The sequence below is a fragment of the Ictidomys tridecemlineatus genome, chromosome 10 (assembly GCF_052094955.1).
Source record: "Ictidomys tridecemlineatus isolate mIctTri1 chromosome 10, mIctTri1.hap1, whole genome shotgun sequence".
NCBI lineage: Eukaryota > Metazoa > Chordata > Mammalia > Rodentia > Sciuridae > Ictidomys > Ictidomys tridecemlineatus.
The window spans coordinates 143,171,051-143,187,613 of record NC_135486.1 but is presented as its reverse complement, the minus strand read 5'-3'; the positions used below and the strand labels follow the sequence as shown (position 1 = coordinate 143,187,613).

General features: G+C 54.1%; 1 protein-coding gene across 1 annotated transcript in view; it reads left to right on the top strand.

The window, feature by feature from the left end:
• Positions 1-16,563, top strand: part of Grin2a (glutamate ionotropic receptor NMDA type subunit 2A) — a 330,729-nt gene that overhangs the window by 249,612 nt on the left and 64,554 nt on the right. The window contains exons 5-8 of the mRNA XM_078024622.1: positions 5,457-5,662; positions 9,637-9,805; positions 9,892-10,045; positions 15,747-15,872. Coding sequence (XP_077880748.1) covers positions 5,457-5,662; positions 9,637-9,805; positions 9,892-10,045; positions 15,747-15,872 — 655 coding nt within the window. The remainder of the gene's footprint in view (positions 1-5,456; positions 5,663-9,636; positions 9,806-9,891; positions 10,046-15,746; positions 15,873-16,563) is intronic.

Genomic DNA, 16,563 nt, shown 5'->3' with positions numbered 1-16,563 from the left:
TCTGACATCAGCATGGTCTACTTTTTACAGTTAATGAGCCAATGATATACTACCGTTAGGTAAAGCCCCTGCTTGGTTGGGATTTGCTCAGATTTTATCTAATCCCTTTTTTCTGTTCCATCTGATTTCTGATCCAGGAAACCAAGTACATTTAATCCTGATACCTCCTTAGCTCCTCTCAGCTGTGACAGTTTCTTAGACTTCCTTGTTCTTTGGTGACCTTGGCAGTTTTGAGGCGTACTGGCCAGATCTTTTCTAGAATGTTCCTCAGTGAAGGCTTTTATGTTTCATGATGAGGTCATGGGTTTGTGGAGGAGGCCCACGCGGGAGGCCGGCCACCACCCCACCTAAGGACGGGTGCTGTGACCATCTGGCAGAGGTGCTGTTTGCAGATGTCTGCAGGGGAGTCCCTCTTTATTTCCACAGTGAAGACTTTGGCTTGTTTCCTCAGTGATTTTGAAATGAGTCCTGGGCTCAAAGCCTGGTCCTGCCGTTTCAGACCAGGTGAACTCCCTGCCTCGGCCCTCGTCTGTAGGAGGGAGAGGGAGAGCTGCGTGGAGTGGCGGGTCGGGTTCAGGACCAGGGGGACTGACATCTCAACCCGTGTCAGAGCCTCCGAATGCAGAAATAGGAGCCCTCCCGACTCTGTGAGGCGGGTCCCTTTAGGACACAGGCAGCCGTCTCGAGAGCGGCAGGGGGCGGTGCTCGGCATTCTCCCTGTCGGACTCACGTCCGCGGTGGCCTGATGGCATGACCTGAGCCAGGCGTGTGCCCCTTCAGTCTCCTCATGATGTGACGAGGGTCGTCATGGTTACCTGCCTCCTGGAGCTGCTTTGAGGATGGACATGCATGGAAACCCGTCAGCACTGCTCTCTGAAGCCCGGGCTCACACCCAGAGCGTGAGCAGTGACTTGGTCACCTGGGCCCACCGTGCGACAGCAGGAACGTGGCGGAGCCCGTATTTGGGCTTGTGCCTCTTTCTAGAAGATGAAAAGTGCACTTGGTTGAAGCCTCTGGCCTGGGGCCCACTTGTTCTTGCAGCTTGGGGGCTCTGCGGGCCCCCCCCTGTGCCCCTCGGCCCTCTGGTGGATTCTCAGAACCTCCTGCCTCAGAGGCAGGCACGTCCCTCTGCCCTGACCATCCGGAAGTATGCCTCAAGCCAGGAGCGCTCCCTCACCCTCTCCTGCTCCTCCACTAGTTCCTGGTCCCCAATGGGGAAGGGCTGGGGGACAACTTCGCCCCTGTGTTTTGCACAGAAGCTCAGATCTGCAAGGCCTAGAGGTCCCCTAGCCCACACCCAACCCCTCATGTCCTGGAGAGGGGAGGGGGCCGAGACCAGGAACCTGAGGACCGGGCAAGGGCACGTCATGGCAGGAACCCGGTGGTCCCCACTGCCTCAGTCTGGGCTGCCCCTACAAAAGCTCCTCGTCTTCTCAGAGAGACTTGGTACACGTTGGCTGAATGACAACAGGACCAGCAGGGGACTTTCTGTGGGCCAGGTACCGTGCGCTCGCCAAGGTTTGTGTCCTTAACCCCCGATGACCCTCACGATGACTGTGAATGGAATGTCACCATGTTGTGTTTGCAGAAACCCAGGTTGTCCAGGTCACATGGCTAGGGTCGGGCAGGATTTAAGTCTGCTCATGTGTGTTATGGACGGACGTGAGGTGTCCCCCAGAAGCTCACGTGTGCGGCCGTGGGCGGAGGCTCAGAGGTGAAGTGCTTGGGCGATGGCAGCCTCGGCCCCTGGTAGGGGTTGGTGGAGTGGGGACTGAAGGCAGGTGGGCGTGGCTGGCAGTCGTGGGGACGTGTTGTTTCTGGTGAGCGCAGTCTCTCTCTGCTTCCTGGTGCATGTCTTTCCTCCCCCAGACCCTCCCCAGCCCTCAGCCATGGAGCCGGCTCTCTGTGGACTGAGACCTGAAACTGTGAGCCCCCACCAAGCTTCCCCTCCTCTGACTGTTCTCTTGGGTCTGTTGGTCACACTGGCAAAATAATCCGACTATGACCCACCGACTGCTGCCGAGTCCAGGCCCTTCATGAGGCTGAGCCCTTTCCTTCAGGTCCACGTGAGGGAGGGCGGAGAAGGGTCCACAGCACCGAGGTGATTCCTGAGAACTCGGTGGAGTCCCTCCAGGCCCGCGCGTGGGCATGGACCCAGTGCCGTGCACAGGTGTGCTTTCTGTCCGGCTCCTCCTTCCGTCTAACCAGGCCTTCGGCCACCTGTCCCGGGAGCCCTTCCCTTTCTAGCTCCAGATATAGGCTCACGTGACGGACAGTGGCCACGTCGTTCACCTGCTCTGAGGTTCTGATCTCTGCCTCAGAAAGCGTGGAGCTGAAGGAAGGCTGCTGCGATCTCGGTTTGGCTCACTCTTCAGTAGAGCATGGAGTGCATCATGGAGAAGGGCCTTGGGACAGGAGGAAGGTCATTTTAGAGAACAGCAGGGGTGTCACCATCAGGTCCAAGGTGGAATGAGATGGCCAGCTACCGTTTTCAGAGTGCGCAGCGCTCTTCCATTTGGGACACAATTTCCAAAGAGAAACACTTGGAGTGTGGAGGTTCCAAGCCTGCTTCCTGCCCCTGCAAACTGGGGTTAGCAGAGACAGTGTGAGGATGGAAACTAAGGCTTGCCGACCCCCAGTGGCGGGTTTATCACGTGGAGTCTTGCTTTCCCTGTGAGCACTGCAGGGTGACTGGATCGCCTTTCCAGGTGGTGAGAGCACGGTGCCTTTGCTGTCCAGGGAAATTTAATTCCCAGGGCTGTGCAGACAGCCGTCCTCCGCGGCTTGGAGTCTGGGAGGCGGAGTTGCTGGGAGAGATCCTCACTCCCCGGTATTTTGCTTTGAGTACAGGAGGCCAAAGCTCAGCCTGTCCACCGGCTTCGGATCTGGTAGACAGTCTTGGTGTTGGAGATGGGTCCTGAAGAAGCTGTGGACTCAGGAGAGGAGGAGAGAGCCCTCAGGTCTGGGCAGTGTTGACCCAGAAGCTTCCGTTCCTGATCAAGCACTCTCCACCTCCCCCCCGTCCTCCTGGGCTGACACAGGGGTCCTTGCATGGATGTGGCGGAAAGCGGGCAGCAGCCGGGAGCCAGGAAGACGCCACACTCTGTGACTCTTTCCCCAAGAGTCACCTGGGGCTGGCTCTTGTCCTTGAGGTCTGGTTTGCAGTGAGGCCAGTGGCATAACCAACTAGTTCAGGGCTCGTTCAAGCCTTGATCTAGGTTATCTTGGGGTGTCAGGCGCAGGTGTGCAAGGAAGGAAGGGCCTTGTAGGTAGAGCGATGTCATCATTGCTCAGTTGGTAGAAGCACTGAGTCTATGATGGGAAACCCCATGGAGTCAGACAGCCCCGTGGTGTGACCCTGTCTGCACCTGCTTGCTGTGTGACTTTGGGCAGCTCACATAACCTCTCCATGCTTCCGTTCCCACCCTGTTGGATTTGGTGGAATTCGGCTAAAGGGAGAGACGGACACCCTTCCTGAACACAGAAGTGTCAGCAGTGACCTTGTTATGATCATAGCGTCAACACGCTATGGTAGAGAGATGCAAAATTCTAGATTTCTAGGAAAAGCAAGAACCACTTTACAAATAAGCTGACATTTGATCTCTGTCTCAAATGCCAACAGCAACAGCAACAGCATAGTGATGTCACGTGCCTCGCTGGGTGTCGGGTTCCGTGAGTGACAGACAGCAGTGGCTCATTCAAACCTCCCTGCAGTCCTTAAAGGGATTCTCTTTTTTCTCTCTGCTGAGGGGTCAAAGGACTTTCCCCGGCCTGTTCAGCTAGAGGGTGAAGCCAGTAAGAACCCCTCGTTCTTCTTCCCTCGTTCTACTTGACCCCCAAAGCTGTTCCACTAAGCTCCCCAACCTCTCTCAAAGGTTGTGTTTGAGTTTTCAAAGACAAACGGGAAGAAAGGGGTTAGTGTAATATATCCCAAAGGAAAAAGGGTGCAAATCTCTGTATCTGTGTTCGGCATTATTGGTTAGATCTCTGTCCTTGCTAAGTTGCTGAGGCTGGCTTTGAACTTGCAATCCTCCTGCCTCGGCCTCCCAAGCCACTGTAGTAGCCCTATGATTGCAGCTGATTGGTAGCTCTAAGATGGCAGAAGTCATTCTAAGAACAATCCATGATTGTTCCTCAGCTGGTGTCAGCACATAGTAGGTGTTCAATGGATCCATGTGGAATGAAAGAAGAATCCTGTGGGCCCCACGTTCTCCCGAGCCCACGTGGCACATACGAGCATGTTGCAAAGGGCTCTGCTGACCTTCCTACCTTAAGGAGACAGGGTCACAGAGGCTAGACCACGTCGTGATCAGCCACGTGGATGGTTCTTTACAGCCAGCCCAAACGGGGAGGCAGTGCAGGGATCAGGGACCCGCCCCTCCTGCCTGGTGCAGTGCGTCTGAATCTCCTGGAGGGCCCGGGTTCATTTCTGGCCACACTATGTCGCGGTGGGGAGAGGTGAGTGGGTCACGCCGGCTCAGACAGGCCTGCGCCTGCACTTAGCTTTGCAGACGGGGTGTTCTCCTGGAGGTTGGTGTCACAGATGACGCGCTGACCTGCGGTGTCAAGCACCGTGCGTGGGAGCAGGAGGAGGACGGCGAGAGCGGCCGTGGGGCAGCTTCCTCCCGGCAGGAATGTGAATAGTGCCAATAACCTGTCAAATAGAATTAAGGTTCAAAACCTACAGCCTTCAATTTGGTTTTGCTCAGAGGCCGACTGCTGCTCTGAGAGGATGCGATCGATTCTGTTTTGACAGGTCTCCGTGTTCACTAAGCAGCAGCTCTCCCCTCTGTGCAGATTAACCAAAGTTCAACTTAATTTGCAACTTAAACGGGAGCTGTATCCGGGATTGGAAGGATGCCGTCCCTCTGGGTTGTCCCTTCCCCCAGGTCTCTGCTTTCCTGGCTGACTGCGTCTTACTGCAACTTCTTCTCCCCTTTCCTCTGGTACTTTCTTTTCTTAGCACCTTTTTACCTTTGCTCCTTTCTCTCCTCTGTACTTGAGGAGAAGGTACGAGTCTCCACCGTGTGCCGGGCATGGCCCTGTTAGACTCCCAGGTGTGGCCAGGCCTCTGTCAGACGAGGGGGCCGAAGCTCTGGGATTCAGCTGTGCACACCTCAGAGCTGCAGGCCGGTGAGAGGCGGAGACGCCTGGGTCAGCCTCCAGGTCCACGCGGCTTCCTTGGCTTCAGGGGTCCCGGGGAGCCGTGAGGGGGCAGTGCCCCGATGTCCCCCAGACGCCCAGGTGTAGTACTCCAGGCGGCATCTGGGAGGTGGAGCTGCCCGGGGCGCTGTTCCCTTTCCTCTTTCATTTCTCTGAGCTCCTAACTGTGCACAGGTTGACGTTGGCGGCAGGACGCCCTCAGGAGGGACGCTGCCCCCCAGGACGCCTAGGGGCGGGCCTGGCCCTGCAGGGAGTCCTGGGCCGAGCGCCAGTGGCCTCTGTGTTTGATGCAGGTGGGGAAGTGGGAGAACCAGAGCCTGAGCCTGCGGCACGCCGTGTGGCCCAGGTACAAGTCCTTCTCCGACTGCGAGCCGGACGACAACCACCTGAGCATCGTGACCCTGGAGGAGGCCCCCTTCGTCATCGTGGAGGACATAGACCCGCTGACGGAGACGTGCGTGAGGAACACGGTGCCCTGTCGGAAGTTCGTCAAGATCAAGTGAGTGACGGGTGGGGGCGGGTCTCTGAAATCGGGGTGTCGTTGCCAAGGACACATCTGTGCCACTCAGAATGACCCTGTTACTACAGTGACCCCATGACGGCGGGCCGGCAGACACACTGCCGGGACTCGCCACGCAGCCCTTTGGTGGCCTCCCAAAGCCACGAGGATAGCCCTCCCTCAGTCTTGCTGGAAGCATGACTCCCGGGTCCTGGCCGTCACCCCTCATCTCCTCATCTCCTGTGTGTCCCCCAGACCCATACTCCTGAAAAATTTTAAGTCTGTCTCTGGCTGGTCACGGTGGCACACACCCGTCATCCCAGCGGCTCTGGAGGCTGAGGCAGGAGGATGGCGAGTTCAAAGCCAGCCTCAGCCACTTCCAAGCCCCTAAGCAACTGCACCAGACCCTGTCTCAAAACAGAAAGTCAAGGGGGCTGGGAATGTGCTCAGTGCTCGAGGGCCCCTGGGTTCCATCCCTGGTACCAAAAAAGAAAAAAAAGTTTGTCTCTGAGGCTCAGGACGGGCACAGACCTGGGCGTGACCTTCAGATGCCACCCAGTGGAGACTGGGCCTCTGCAGCTTCCCTGCTGACCCACAGCAGCTGGGCTGCCTCTGTCACCTCCTGTCTGTGACGCTGAAGGAGAGCTGGCCCTCTGGCAGGGCTCCGTCTGTATTCACGAGCCCTTTGGGAACCCAGAGAACACCACGGCCCAGGCTTTCCCACGCCAGCATGGGCCGACCCCCACCAGGAGAGCGACTAGAAGGGAAGGCCGCTGCCGGACACAGTATTCCTGGTCGTCTCCTGCCCCCTTGTCCCCAGGTTAGGCCAGCTCTGCCTGTCCCTGCAGTGCCCTGGGTCAAGTCCGTCTCTATCCGTGTCACCTGGCTTTACAGTTTATACTTCGTCTGTCTTCCCACTGGATGACAAGCCACCTCAGTATGGGGACTGTGCCTGGCTGATCTCTGCACTCGGTCACAGAGCACAGGACCCAGGGTGGTGGAGTGCCCAGGGAGAGCAGACACCGTGACTCCTCACACCACGCTCCGACTGTAGTCCCCCGGTCAGGATGCAGGCCCGGATCGCAGAGCCTGGGGGCGGGCGTCTACTTTATATAAATGTTTGCTAAATGTCTTTTGAAGGCACACTTTGGCTTGGAGAAAATTTTATCTACAAGGTCAACTTCTTTGGAGGTGAAATTCTGAAGAGATCATGAAGGGAATAAATAGATCCATCCTGAATAGGCCTCCCCACTCCCGCGTCCCTCCCCCGGGCTCCCCTTCCCTGGAGACGAACAGGAAAGGCAAGCAGGTGACCCCACCTAGGGACACGATGTTTCAATAATTGTTGCTGAATTCCTCCACGATGAAATAGCACAGATGTTGTTATAAATAAAAATGTAAAAAAAAAGGTAAGTACATGGATGCATAAACATGCATGAAGTGCAGTTTGTGTGTCAGGCACGGTTCTGGGCACAGAGGAGACGGGATCTCTGGTCATGTCACAGGCAGTCAGATCCTGACTCCGCCCGTGAAGGAAGCGGGCAGCGCCAGGTGACGGTGGACCTTGTGAAACGACAAACCAGGTGTCATGGTCAGAGAGTGCCGCAGTCCGGCTGCAGCAGAATAGCCGGGGTGGGGGGTGGGGGGGTGACGAATAACTTGTGTACGTTGATACAGCAGGAATGGGAGCCGTTTATCGTAGGACAACAGAGGTATTTATACATTTTGCACAGCTTATCTTAATTAGCATAAACTAGATACATCAGTCAACCAATCAGGAATCTCCACACTTACTGGCTCGCTGGCGTTACTTCTCAAACCACTCCCTCTGGCATTTGCCAGGCACCATCCAGACTTGTTTAGAACTCTAACATTCCCCGGGCAAAATGCCAGGTGTTATTTTGACTTGTCTACAGACCTTAACAAGAGAGCAAGGGGTCTGTGCGGCTCCGGAGGTCACCCGGTAGTGCTCAAGGACAGTGTGAAGGGTCAGGAGGCGGACCTGTGGGGGTCTGCAGGAGCAAAGGCCCTGGGGAAGGAGCAGCAGCCAAGCTGGGGACAAAAGGACACCCAGGGGACACCGGGGGGCCTGGAAGGGCCCGGGGGGAGAAGGAGGGAGCTCGTCCCAGGAGGTGTGGATCTGCCTGGGCGTCCTGCGGCAGAAGTTGGTCAGCTGTGGAAGGAATGACCCAAACCGAGGGCGCCGTTGGCGGGACACCTCCTTTCCCATCACGGCACCCCAGGTCTGGACGGGGCCCACGGGGCCTGGGGTGCTTCACAGTCAATAGGAAGAGTTAGAAATCTTGAAATTCGGTGGCACTGGAGCTGGAAACAAGGGGTCAGTGTGAAGGGAAATCCCCAAGCCGAATGGCTCTCTATAAAGAACCGACTTTCCCATTGAAGACGGCTTAGCAAGGGCAAGTTCACGGTTTTGGCTCCTGTGGGGCGGGAGCCTGCTCCTTCCTTTCTTCCACGCGTGGACTGGGCCTGGGCCTCCAGGTGAGACGGGTCCGACGTCCTCGATGTCAGTGGAAAATCACTAGGGTGCCCTGACCCAGCATCGGCACGAGTTAGATCAATCGCATCTCCCAAAGGTCAGGGCGGAGGCAGCCCGTGGTGGCAAAGGACTTCTGTTAGACGCGGCGTCGGTGGGTTTTCTTGGCAAAGCTCCCCAGGGACAAGCCTTGTTTGTCACTTCTGGTCAACATGGAGTCCTGGGGGCCAGTCAGTCTCCTAAAGAGCCAGAACCTGCATCCGTGGCTGCAGGTGCAGATCCACACCCTCTCTCTGCCTTCAGGTATCCAACTCTCTAGATATTTGGGGGAAGCCTCCAAAAATACAAGGAGGAAAACTCCCACCACTGAGAAGCAGCTGTGCTTCTATTCCATTGTTATTGTACCCAGTTTTTTTTCCCCAATAAGCTCCTCTGCTTCTGTCAAGCTGTGGTTATCCTGTCTGTCCCTCTGTGTAATCAGCTCTTTTTCTCACGACATGGACACATGTTTTCTACGATGGGGCTGGATTTCCACAAACATCATTTTATGCTTTTTTTTTTAACAGTCCCGTGTGTAAATGAGCCCCAAATAGAACATTCTAACAGAGCACGTGTTAACCTCAGCAACTCCAGGGCAAGGTCGAGCCAAGAGGATGGCTTGGTGCGGGGTGGACTCAAGTGCCTGGTCCCAGAGGCGTGGCCTTCCTGTGTGAGTGGTGAGGGGCCGTGGCCACTTGGCTTGGGAAGACCAAGTTTCCTTCATTTGTAGAAGTATTCAAGGTCCGTGAGGGTGTTCTTGGAATGAGACTTTGTCACCTTCTACTGCGGCCTTCAAGACGACAGCACTGTCTGGGTTGAGATAGGGTTTTCCCCCTGCAGTGTCCCCTTTTGTGCTTCACGCCACCGAGGTAGACGGGGAGTGTTGTGCATGAACCCTCATGGACAGCCGGCTCTCCAGGAGAGATGGCGTCCCCAGCTCCAGCGTGGGGCAGAACGCGGGTCTCCTGGTTCTAGGAGGTCTTTCAGAACCCTGCCCTCCTGCCTTCCGTCTCAAGACTTTTAAGAACAGGATAAAGTAGAGAGAGTCTCACATCACCCTCTCCCCAGTTTCTGAGAAGCTTTATGATTGACTCTTAGATAGAAAAAGGTTTAAAGAGGTTGTACGCTTGGCAACTCCTGCTTGCTTAAAGGGGTGAAGAACAGCTCCTGATTCAGAGAAATGTCGCGGGTCAACCCAGCCGGCAGTGGCCGTGAGCGGAGCGCCTGGCCAGGAGCCATCCCCCCCACGTGACAGTTGTCACGCTGACGGCTGTGATGAAGGACGCTTCTGCTCTTGCTGTCCTTGGAAAGGCCAGTTCCTCCCCGAGCCCCCCTTCCCCACCGGGAAGGCACAGCAGACGAGCTGGCCAAGTGCAGAGCCCTCCCCACCCCTCCCGCCCACCCTCGCTGACCTTCTGCCGTCTTGGGGTTTCCTTCACAGCAATTCAACCAACGAGGGGATGAACGTCAAAAAGTGCTGCAAGGGGTTCTGCATCGACATCCTGAAGAAGCTCTCGCGGACCGTGAAGTTCACCTACGACCTCTACCTGGTCACCAATGGGAAGCACGGCAAGAAAGTCAACAACGTGTGGAACGGGATGATCGGGGAGGTAGGTGGGCGCCCGCCCCGCAGGCCCTCCCCAGGGGGCCGGGCGGCGGGGCAGAGCCGCAGACCCCGCTCCTTCTCCGCCTCCAGGTGGTCTACCAGCGAGCGGTCATGGCGGTCGGCTCACTGACCATCAACGAGGAGCGCTCGGAGGTGGTGGACTTCTCCGTGCCCTTCGTGGAGACGGGGATCAGCGTCATGGTGTCCAGGAGCAACGGCACCGTGTCCCCCTCTGCCTTCCTAGGTAGGTGCACTTCCGGGGCTCCCGCTCTCCCTCAAGGGGTCACAGCTGCTCCGTCCCCTTGGCTCATAGCCTGTGGCCAGACTGGACCTGTTGGGTTCCGGGTGACCAACTGCTACAGTTCCAGCTTCGTCCCGGGGTTTCATGAGCTGACTCCAGACCACTCACGTATCATCGCATCAAGCCTTCACTGCAGCACACCGGAGGCGGCCGAGCAGAACATCAGGCTGTTCCCCTGATCAGCCCCCAGCAATTGCAGGGCGCTCCTTATAAGCCTGAAAACTGCAAAGGGATGTTTGGGGGTCCAGCCAATGCCAGCCAGCCAGGTGACAGAGCGGGACAGTGCAGTCAGGCGGAGGGAAGCCTCACCAGTCCCAGTTAGCCCAGTCACCCCAGTTACAGAGCAGAGCCCCGAGACCCTGTTACAGAAACAGAGCCCCATTAGGTAGTTCCGTGCTCTTAAAGGTTTCTACAGCACAAGGAGAAGAACATCTCGCCCCAGTCCTGACCCTTCTACGGGACCTGGTTGTTTTATAGGATGGAGTCCTAAAACAAAACGGGTCCCCTCTGCTCCCACTACCACACACCAGCACCCTCCAGAACCTCTTGCACTTGAGTCATGGCACTTCTCCCCCTGCCCCGCCCCGTGGGAGATTTCTGCTGCGCATACTCAGATACTGGTCTGGACTCTGTAGAGCGTAAATTAGTAGACAATATTGCGGAGAGCCCGGCAAAACATTGAAAAAATGGGTAAACCTGCCTGTCCACAGTTGATTTCAGTCAGCCGTAAACCTCCGTCCAGCACCCACCACCGTGCCCCGACCTCAGTGGCAGTGGTGGTCTTCGAGTCGGAGGGGAGAATAATGATGAGCCACCTGGTCCACGCCCTCCTCCGTACAAGACGGGAGCAGTCTGAAGAATCTGCGCTGATTTAAGATGAACGGAGTCCTATGTTAAATGTGCCTTCCTTGAAGCCCAATGGTTTCTAGAGCAGGACATTCTTTTAACCATTTCACAAATCTACACGTTTACAGGAGACCTTTTTTCCTCAATCAGGGTAGGGTGATGTGTTTCTGTCCTCTGGCCCTCAGCACCATGGCCGGGTCACTTGGGTACCCTGGCGAGAGCCGTGGGATCTCTTTACAGCCGAGTGCTGCGGGCTGTCTGGCTGTCATAAATGGCTTTTTAAAAGTTGCTGTCTGAGCTGGGGTTGTGGCTCAGTGGCAGAGTGTGAGGCACATAGCAATAAATAAAAAATAAAGGTACCTCAACAACCAAAAAATATTTTAAAAATAAAAGTGGTTATCTTGTGGAAGATTGTGGAATTATGAGCGTGATGATGATGATTTTGTGTCAGGGATTAAACCTGGGGCACTTGACCACTGAGCCACATCCCCAGCCCTTCTTAGTATTTTATTTAGAGACAGAATCTCACTAAATGACTGAGGGCCTTACTAAGTTGCTGAGGCTGGCTTTGAACTCGCCGTCCTCCTGCCTCAGCCTCCCGAGCCACTGGGATTATAGGGGTGCACCACCATGCCCAGCAGAATTCAGATGATTAATTCTTCCTTAGCATGCCCATATAAATGGGTTTGCCCCAAATTTGGGGAGCTGAAGCAAACTGTAATCTCTGGAGTAAAACTGCATGAGAGAGGGAGAGAGAAAGGGGGTAGGGAGAACAGTGTTGACGTCAACTAAATGTCTTACATTTCTCCAGAAACAAAAATCTCTATTATGGAAAGTTGCCGACTAGAACCAACTTGTGGAACCAACTGCAGGCCCTCGGTCTGGTTCCTCCGATGTCCTCACTTACGTGTGACGTCAGCGCCGTGGGGATGTCACGCTCCCTTCTCCCTGCTGAAGTGTTGACTAACAGGGTTCTGGCCGTGCTCACTCTCGGCAGCATGTGGATTTACTACTTCATTTTTGATAATCCCGTTAAGCTGCCGAAATCCTCGCCACTCGCTGGATTTGATTTTGCAGTCATCGCTTCAGTTTTGGTCCCCTTTACTGGAGTGACGTGGAGCTTGACGAGGACACACTCGGTAGCTCCTTCCGTGTCCCCTTGCCCCGTGTCTGACACGGAGACAGAGGCCTGTGCCTTCACGAGGAGCACCAGGAAGCGCAGTGCTGACGCTGGCCAGAGGCCGTCACCCATTGTCTCCCAGACCCTTGGCAGAGGGCTTTGCCCTGGGGCTGGAGAACGGGGTGCAGGAAGTGGTTCCTGGGACAAAGTTGACAGAAATGTGTTTTGTTTTTGTTTTTTTACAAATTGTCTTCAGATCTACTTAGTGAGCTGGAGAGAACTTTTTTCCAATTCAGTCAGATCAATATATATATCAATGGACTTGACTTGTAAAATTGGGTCACTGACATTGAATTTGGCCTCAACCCAGTTTCTTTAGATTTTTTTTTTTTGTCTTACCTGCATCAGAGACCATTTCCATAAAATGTCAAGTATTTTGCCAAATTTAGCAAAACCACCCCCCACTCTTCCTGCTGTATATTTTAAAAATAAAATGAAATACAGCCGGCGGAAGCGATTTGCAAAGCTGTTGTTACACAGGAGGTTAGTATTTTCCCTAGTCACTAAATTACATCCCTGTTTGACTGACGTTGTGCCCCTTATTCACGGTCATTATCTGCAGGTTCTGAGAGTCATAATGAACCGTGCTGAGCTACATTTTCCCACTCACTGGCTCAGTCATCTGGAAGAGCCAAAACATTTGAAACCGGATTGCGCTGCTGTTCATCATTCCCTCTTCTCTCTCCTCCACAAACCCCATTAATTCACACTGGAAACACTTGCAGGTAATGCCACGGAGCTTTTGTGTAAAAATGGTTCGTCGAGGACAGAAATGACATCTCTTGTCACATTTCCATCCAGTTAATTTTGAAAACTTTCCAAGCAATTTGAATTCTTTAGCCCAAAGAAGAGCTGACCTGGAGTCTCCGGGATGAAGTTTCTCTGTGGTGGATGCTGGTTCTGGGTTTGAGTCATTGGAGGATATAATCTGCACCTGTTTAAGACGGCTCCGGGCTCCTCTGTAGCTGCTAGGGACCGTGTCCTGCTGTTGCCCCAACGCTCTTCTTCACTGTGGGGCACGTGTGTGGCGTCTGGGGAGAGCGGTCCTTCAGGGTCACTTGCAGGTACTTGGTACACTCCAGCCAGAGCCCTGCAGCAGAGCCCCTTGATCTGTGTGCCATCGCACAGGCCAGGGACAATGTTGTCAGTTCCAAGTGGGACACCATCTTGTTGCCAGAGCAGCTCTCCTTGAACTTTCTGACCAGTGCGTTAGTGGGCGGGATGCTCATGCCCACGGAAGTCCCCTGCAGGAGTGCACACTCTGACACGTGAGCAGAAGGGCTCAGCCAGGGTGCCCCCGATCCTGTAATGTTATCTCAGCCCACGGAGACGTGGAAATCACCTGGTTCACAAGTGGGTTTTATCCGACGGTGCTGCTTTTTCAGCACCACGGACAGCGCCCACCCCGCCCTCCGCCGCCTTTTCTGGCTTCATCCTGAGATCAGTGATTCCCTTGGACCACTCACCTGCTGGGGCTGCTTCCACAACTTGGCCATTGGGAACTGACGTGCCTGCATCCAGGGCAAAAGAACAGGAAAAGTGGGAGAGGGTCCCACGGAAATAGAAGGGAGATGGGTGGAGCAGAGGAAGAAGCGGGTCAGGGAGGACAGGAAAGGGAGGAACTGGGGTGAAGTGGACCGGATTGTGCCGTGCACATAGAGGAATGTGCCACGCCGAAGCCCACCTTGACGTCTGTCTATAAATAGAAGGAAGACCAGTGGGTAGAGGAAGGGGACAGGGGCAGGGAGGCAGGAGGGAACGGGGCCCACTGGGGACTGAACAGCAGCAAATCACACTCCACCCTTGTGCCATCAAATCAGAATGAGCCCCCTCTCCCGCGTGGCTCCAGTACACTAAGGGAAACCCAAAGCCGCTGCTGCATTCGCCATACTGTGTACATTCATATGTGGATAAGGCACACCGCCAAGTATCTTAATGCTCATGTACGTGTCACGGGAATCACAAATGTCTAAATGCACACATCCTTGTCACAAGAATACTCCTCCGATAGGGCCCACCATGCCATCAGCAGGCCAGAATTGACAATTAGTTTAACATCTCTATTCTTGACTATTAAATACTTTTAATCTCCTAATTACTCATTTACTTATTCTCCCTTTTGGATACACCTCATTACCAAATTCATATGATTCCAGAGGCCTAATATTGTCTATCACTCAAGCCAGATCTAGGTAAGACAGATTTCCGTCAAGGTCTCCCTGATCTCGGAGCTCCTCTGAGTTCAGCCGGTTGTGTTGTTACCGGTTGCTTCTTAACATATTCGCGCTATCAAAATCAGGTTGCCTGGCACTTGTTCCCGTTTTCAGATCACAGTGTGGAGTTAAGGCCTCAGACGCGGTGGTTTTGTGCTAAACACTGAGCTCACTGAGTAGGACTTTGCATGACTCCTGCTGGGTGGGGCAGTCATAGACTAATAGTCTGCAATCGGCCTCATTCTTTATCATAAATGATAAAAAGCTCATTGTTGAGAAGCATTATTGCCCTATGGACGCTCAGGCACGTTTGCTTATGAGGAACGGGTGTTAGGCCCATGGTATCTGTGTCTACAAGACTCTTCCCAGTGGGGCAATCAAGTGCAGATATGCTCATTTTTGAAATTTTAGTCTCTGTTGATTTTTTAGCAAGTCTATATCAAAAGTAGATAAAATGGCTTTCATCAGCCAGTTTTCACATCCTCAACGGGGTTGACTCAAAGGGCCAGTTTATCTTGCGGAGCGTCTCTTACCCTCCTGGAGTGTTATAAGCCTTAGAACCTCTGGACTTGGCCAACCCTTGGGATCTCTGCCGACTGCCCCCGTGATGTGGAAATGAGCCGGCGAAAGTGACTCACCGTCCACCCACCGACTGCTGCCCGTCCAGGTCTCCCTGCATTTCTTAAGTGATGCTTTTCCATTAAATCATCACGTGACACGGCGTCCTCAGACGGCTTCCCCTTGCATGTAAGCCCGGTGCCTGCACCAGCAAGACTGACAGGCTCCAGAGCTCTGGTCTGCATGGAGCAGAGGCCGAGTGGAGGGTCACGGTGGAGGCCATGACCTTCTGACATCCTCCTCAACCCATGGTTTTGGAACCCTTCCCAACAGGTGGTCATTCTCCCGTCACCTCTGAAATCCCTACCCACCAGCCCACCATGTGTAAGAAGTGCACATGGAGAGAAGACTCAGAACCAGGCCAGGCTGCAGGAGTCTGCGCTCGACCGTTGGTCCCCCAGCTCTGTTCTCGGGAGGGTCCTGCCAGTCTGGGGGATCCGCAGCCTCTTTACCTGCATTCTTCTTTCTCCTTTCATCTGGTCATTCCTTTTTGTTTCTGTGCTCTTGATCTGAGTTGCAAAATGTCCTCTGCTCTTCTCTAGTTTTATCCTATCATATGCAAGCTTATAAAGTATCTCAAATATTTTAGAAAATGAAGAAAATATAATAAATGTGTGTATATCGATATATGTATACATTTTTCTTCTTCTTAATGACTAGCCTCTTTTGAGTGACCAGTTCCAGTTAGAGGAGTTGGGCTGCTGAGCCCACACATCACACCGGGCTCCTGGGCCGCAGGGGGAGCCGCTGACTGACTGCATCTGTCCCCTGGTCTGTCTCCCTGCAGAGCCCTTCAGCGCCTCCGTCTGGGTGATGATGTTCGTCATGCTGCTCATCGTCTCTGCCATCGCCGTGTTTGTCTTTGAGTACTTCAGTCCCGTTGGCTACAACAGAGACCTGGCCAAAGGGAAAGGTGAGGAGCCTTTATCAGTAGATGCCAGGCCCACCTTCCCCCCCCCACTCGTAGTGAGGATTTGGCTTCTGAGTACCTCGCCTCACGTTGCTATGGAACCCCCTCCTGCCAGGGGTTCTGGACCACAGAGGTGGCTTGTCATGTCACACAAACATGGTTCATTTCTTGCAGCTAAAAAAAAAAAAAAAAGAAAGAAAGAAAGAAAAATGAAAGGATAAAGCAAAATGAACCCTTTTAATCTTATAAGGAGAAGTCAATCATTGTTAGATGAAAACTGTTGATATTTGATTTGTTGAGGAAGCAGCTCTGAACAAAGTTATTTTGGCAATTAATTAAAAAGTCTGTGTCAAAAGAAATAGGAAAATCGTAGTGAGTCTTCACTTCAGTCTACACAAAGAATCTAGTTTAAGGACGTTCTTCAGTTTACTGAGTCACTTTGCATGCGCTTGACAGCGTAGCTATGAAGTGGTGTCTTTCCCCAAGGAGCGCGTCCCCTCTTGACGGTGCCCGACTTCAGTGCATCGTGCTTGATCAGGAGGCAACCGGTAGGTAGAAAATTGAATTGGGAGGCACTTATTGGCTATAACTCACAAAGAAGCACCCCCAGGAGCCAGAGTCAGAAACAGGGAGTTTCCTCGGTGACAAGCAGGGGCTTGGGGGGGGACCCACAGCCGGCACAGGGCTCTCGGGA